This window comes from Meleagris gallopavo, chromosome 2 (genome assembly GCF_000146605.3).
Source record: "Meleagris gallopavo isolate NT-WF06-2002-E0010 breed Aviagen turkey brand Nicholas breeding stock chromosome 2, Turkey_5.1, whole genome shotgun sequence".
In the NCBI taxonomy this organism is placed as follows: domain Eukaryota; kingdom Metazoa; phylum Chordata; class Aves; order Galliformes; family Phasianidae; genus Meleagris; species Meleagris gallopavo.
The window spans coordinates 7670488-7676207 of NC_015012.2; the positions used below are offsets into that span (position 1 = coordinate 7670488).

Below are 5720 nucleotides of genomic sequence, written 5' to 3' on the forward strand. Positions count from 1 at the left end.
TTTTCCCGTTCCTCCTCAGCTCCCCATTTTCAGCCGCAGTTACGGCTTTGCAAACGGCGAACATCGGGCGAACATTTCAGCGTCGGCCTCACTCGGCCCTACTTTTTTTCCTGCTCGGTCCCCTCTACGAGCTGCCCTTCTCGTTGCCCCGTGGGCTCAGCGACACCGCATCAACGGAACGCAACGATTTGTCCCGTGCTCTCTGCGTCCGCCCATCCCCGGCGGATAAGACGTGCGGTGCGCCGCTTTTACTTCGTTTCCCGCAAAAGGAAGACCCATCTGTCCCCCACTCGGGTAGTGAGTGGCAAAGAGAGGGGCCGGCGCGGAGCTGTAAGATCACATCCCCTATTGGAGCTCTCCGCAAGCTGGCTTTGCCCAACAGCGCCCCGCCAGCAGCCCTTTGGGGTCCCTCCTTGCAGTGTCGGGGTGCCAGGCAGGCCCCCCATGTGCTGTGCCCGGGGGCCTTCGGCGCTGAAAGGGCTGAGCCCCATGCAGCCACGGACGAAGCCCCAGGGCCAGCTCCGCACTCAGTGCTGAGAGCACCGCGTGGGCTGCAGTGACGGAGTTTGTGAAACTCGCATTGGAGGAGAAACGCTTTCAGTTCTTCGCTGACTTCGCGTTGCCTTTTTTCTCCCCGCTGCTCACAGTGATATAATTACTTGGGGCAAACGGGCGGCCGGTTCCCATAGAAATGCTTTAATGGAAGCGGGCAAAAGTTCTTGCGGGAAAACCCGCAGCCCCGGTGCCGCAAAAACGAAGCTGGGCACTTTGATGGAAATTAACGGGAGTTTTGTAAGGAGCGCGTTGGGGGATGGCAGGCAGCCCTTATCTGTGGTTCCAGTCAACTAGCAATCCTGAAAGAGTTTGCATCATCATCAGAGCAGCCCGTTTGATAGGATTCTGTGCTGCGCCTAATCAATCTATGGGATACCGGGCTGTGCGGTGTAACAAAGCTAAAATAGATTTACAAATGGGGTTTTAGAGGATAAGCTCCTCCACAGGATTACATATTGATTTTAAATATAAAAAGCTTATCATATAAACCATAACTACAAAAATAGTGAACCTATGCATAAATCCTTTTAGAAGAGCACCCACTTCAAACTGGAAGCCAGGAATAAATCAAGATGTACAAAACCCTAAAGAAGATCCATTTCTTGGGCAGAAAACGAACACCCCCCTCCCAAGGTGTGCAAAAACGAACTTATCTCTCCTAAGAAGGCATTAAATCTTGAATTAAGGAAGGAAAAGAAAGAAGGGAAACGGGGTGGAGACGGCACTGGGGCCGTGCGGTGCAGAAGGATGGTCCCACGTCCCCGGCCCCGCGTGGGCAGCAGCGTGTTGCCGAGCTGCCGGGCAGCAGCGAGCTGCTCTCTGCTCCCCTTCCCATCTCTGCAGCTCAAGGAGGTGGATAAAAAGTCCAGCTTTTGTTTGGCGCTCTCCTGTTTCATAGCAGCGCTGCAGCCGCTCGCGCACCCCGCAGCCCCATCCCGCAGCCGGCTCTGCCCGCAGCCTTCCCTGCCGTAAGCAGCGGGGTGAACTGCCTGGGGGACACATCAGCAGCACGCGTGGAAGTTACAGCGATTCACCCCAGCAGCAATCGCCATCTCTCAAGAAGTTCTTTTGATTTATTTTTTACTTTCCAACCCGGGTCGGCGTTCTGCCTCACAACCCTCTCTTTGAGACACACGGCCCGGTCGGCCCTGGGCTGCGTTTTGCTTCCTCTTTGGGATTTTGCTGTCATTTTCTTAGGAGGGTTTCTCCTTCTGTAGGCTTTGAGGTAGAAGCAGAGCGCTGCCGAAACTTCTGATGGGATAACAATTTCTTTTATGGTGCAAAATGCACAGACTTTGTTGCATAAATAAAAATAATAACCAAATTTTCCAGCACACCTCCGTTTATTCCCTAAGCCCATTTACCCTGTCATCAATAGTGGGAAATAAAAAAAAAAGGAAAAAAAAAATTAAAAAGAAAAAAAAAAAGAAAAAAAAAGAAACCTTGCTGGGTTTCAGCATCGTGCTCTGAACTTGCAGAAAAGAAATGTAAAGAAGACAGATATTGTCCCAGTCAGTGTGAGCAGCATAGGGCTGCTCTGCCATTACCAGACAGAAATACATGGGTGAGGCCACTGAGCATTTAGATTTAAGGTTTGAAGCACAGCATCTCTCACGTCCTTCTTGGTTTTAGAGCGTTCCACGTACTGACTATTGCAGTAGTATAATTCCCTGCTAATCCGGCTGTCTCTGCAGCAAGCTGTGTGTACATTCCTGACCCAAGTTTACCCAAGGATACGGTGCAGGCAGCCTTATGCAGAAACACAACCACAGATGGACAGATAGGAAAAGCTACCTGCAACCTGCTGCTTTCCTGCTCCAAACTTACGCTGCCAGTGAAGTCTCCAAACTAATTAGAATCGATTTATTATGGATCAGGTACCTTATCAGGTGAAGAAAGAAATTACCATGGACAGTCAATGGGTTAAGAGGTCAATACCGAATAGCAAAATCAATTTGCATTGATCAGACAAAAGGTCCATTTTGCAGAGCCCAAAGGATTAACTTTTAAGCAAACAGCTTTGAACTATACGACAGCATTTGTGACTGAGAGCTATAAGCGGCACAGCATTATAAAACACTTAAGATATTTAAATAAGAAAATAATGCAGGCAGTGGGTTAAGCTATCTGGATGTTTATTTTTTATTATGAATCATCCCTAGGATTATTGTACAATTCACTCCAAAGCCTTGTGGAAAGTTTGAGCTGTTTCCCTGATCCCGCGTGTCAATCTGCCCCTGGGCCTCATTCAGGTGAGGTGACTTGAGCACGGGGAGTGCAGAGAACGGAGAAAATGGGTGTGTGGGACTGCCCTGATCCCAGTGTCGCCCCAACCAAGTCTTTGCTTAGCAAATCACCGCTTTGCCACGAAAAGGAGGCCCTTTTTCCCAGCAAGGTGCTGGTGTGAGACCCACCCGCAGGGCAGAAGGCAGAGCTCCCTCCAGCAGGTCGCCCCGTCCGGTCTCTGCGGCCAGAAGCAGCGCGTCGCTGCTCCAAAACCAACCCTTCACCTCTTTAGTGCTTTCACCTACACGTATGCCAAGGATACCACACTTTGTGCCCCGTATTTTTATTTTTCCTGACTGAACCTTGCACATGGCACCAACGCCTGGTGCACCCACTGCGTGCCATTACCAGCAGCACAGCCAATGCTTACCTTCGATAGCCAGCATGGCGCGCAGCTCCCGGTTCAGCAGCTCGTAGCGCCGCTCCAGGTCGTGCTCTTTTTCCCTAGGCGAGTAGCAAAAGTTCATCAATATGTTAATTACTAAATCATTAAACACTTAAAAGAACCTTTAACTTGCATTGATTTTAGGACTGGCGACCGACTTTTCTCTGAAAGTTTAAGCTACTCCAAAGAAGTGATATACAAACTTAAAACCCTGCATGATGGGTAACAGGGCCTTTAATGTCCTCTGTTGTACTGAGGGAAACAGTTACTTCACATCCATCCTCAGAGCTGCTGTTGTTGGAATGTTCTAAATGTAAAACATTCCCCCGGATCTAATGAACAGATTCCAGCATCGGCATATTCGCTGAGATAACACTGGCAGTATTATCCTATATATATTTTGCCCTAATGAATAATGAAAATTAGACCCTGGATTACAAAAGCTGGATGTCTGGAGGTGGAATCTCCTGTGCACGGCAGCACGCTAGGTGGCACACCACAGGAGCTGAGCTGCAGGGAGCAGAGCTGCACCCAGCACTGCTTCTTCCTGCTGGGAAAAGCTTCCTTCAGCCAGGGCACGGCGCAGAGCCACCCGCCCGCTTCTGAAATGTAACCTGATTCTACTGTAGGGCCTTTGGAAATGTACCTACGCCTCGTGTTTCATATTTTTTCACAGCTCTGGTTAATCTCGTGTCATTGCACGCTCTGCATTGTCAGCTCTGAAATATGAGGAAAACAAGTTCCCCGATGTGCTGCGCAGATTGCCTGCGTTCCTCGTTCTTGAGAAAACATACTGAAATCTGATGGGAAGAGAGCAAAAAAGTTTTGCACCTGTCTGCTGTGTAAATATTCAGGTAAATTGGCCTTCTGGACTTATGTGTGTCCATCTGTACTTACAGGAGGGAAAGCTGGTTCATCCGTCTTATCAAGGCGTTCTTCTTGTTAACCAGCATGAACCACTCCTGCATCATAGCTTCCTCTTCTTCCGTGTTTCTTCCTGCAATAGAAAGTGCTCCTTTACTTGGGTGGCATTGCACAAGTTAAGCCGTGTATTTCAGTTCAGCTGTCGGAGGATCCACCTCCCCTATCACACAGCATCACAAGGCAGAGTCCCAGTGGTACAACTATCACAGCACTGCACTATAGGAGTCCTGAAGTCCAAAGCTGTTAGCTTCATAAATAGAACTTTGATAGCAGACACTTTTCATCGTATATTTTTAAGTCTACTTCTGAAGTAAACTATATCATCGCTATGTTCACAATGAAAAAAATAATCCTGCTGCACCCAAAGCCACTGTGGTGGGCAGGACCATCAGGCAAGCCCAGTACAGCGAGGATCGCAAGCCATCGTGGCACACTGGGAGAGGCATGCAGCACCTCAAGGGCCCTGAATGTGCCATCTGAGGGCTCTGGTGCAAGGGAAGGAGCAGGAAGCAGCAGCAGGGCACTGCCGGTGGGTGGCTGCTCCTGGGGTGTGTGCCTTGCTGCACAGCTGCTCTCCCCCAGGACCTTTGCTGCTGGTTTTGCGTAGAAAAAATCACGCCACGTTTGTACGGCATTGACGATGATATTCAGCAGTTCTGCACTGCCCCGAAGAGGATTAAGACTCATGGGTAGAGTTTGCTGCTACGTTACAGATCAAAGGTACTGCTGGATCGGGCCCATTAATGGGGTCTGCAGTTAGGAGCGGTGACAATTGGCAGTGGCAATGCACCCAGCAGCCCTCATTTATTTGGGGGTGGCAAGGAAGAGGGAAGGATTGCTTCTGCCAGCTCCGGGATTGCCACGCAGCGAGCGAACAAAAGTTCTCACAACCACAAATACGTAGCCCTAGGAACACGCTGGTCAACTTCTGGCACTAATTTCATGATGAGCAACCACAGGGTGAGTGCCTAAACCTGAGATAGGAACTTCTTTCCCTTACTGTGTCCCCCCCAGACAGAGTTGGCAGCGGTGCACAAGGAGGGAAGCCGCAGGTCAGCGCTCCCAAGGGTGTTATTTCGGTGTTCCTGTGCTGACACCGCAGAACGTGCTCCGGCTGGGCTGGTTTAAAGAGAGTTAACAAAGTCTGTATTGTTTTACCGAATTTTTAATCTTTTTGGTAGCTGTTTTTGTATTCACTTCGGACCATGTGATGCCCTGACACCAGTCATGTGATAGCGGCTGCGATAGGCACAAATCCCCGGGCAGCAACAAAAGAAGAAAGAAGAAAAAAGAAAAAGCTGAGAAAAAGCTTGCCATTTGGAAAAAGGCCAATTGTACCCCGGTGAAGGCCTTTTTGATCAGCAAAATGACACATGTGTGCAATATTAATAGCGCTAGATGGTGATATTTTATTTGTTGACTACGAGCTTTTAAATTCTTGTGCACGGGGCTGAAACGGATTCTTCCCAGGCAAGCAAAATAAAAGACGAGCCATCGGACATATAATTTTTAAATAACTCTTCTCAGCACATCCGGTGCCATGTGCTAATTTGCTTTTTTTTTTTTTTTT

General features: G+C 49.0%; 1 protein-coding gene across 9 annotated transcripts in view; it reads right to left on the reverse strand.

Annotated features, from left to right (window-relative positions):
• Positions 1–2673: 2673 nt before the first annotated feature.
• The window catches only part of EHBP1 (EH domain binding protein 1), a 190508-nt gene continuing 187461 nt past the window's right edge, over positions 2674–5720 (reverse strand). For all 9 annotated transcript variants that reach the window (XM_019612557.2, XM_031552304.1, XM_010706463.3 and 6 more), the window contains 2 exons: positions 4124–4223; positions 2674–3285 (listed from right to left, as the gene is read on the reverse strand). In XM_019612557.2, the coding sequence (XP_019468102.1) occupies positions 3186–3285; positions 4124–4223 (200 nt within the window). In that variant the 3' untranslated portion in view covers positions 2674–3185. The remainder of the gene's footprint in view (positions 3286–4123; positions 4224–5720) is intronic.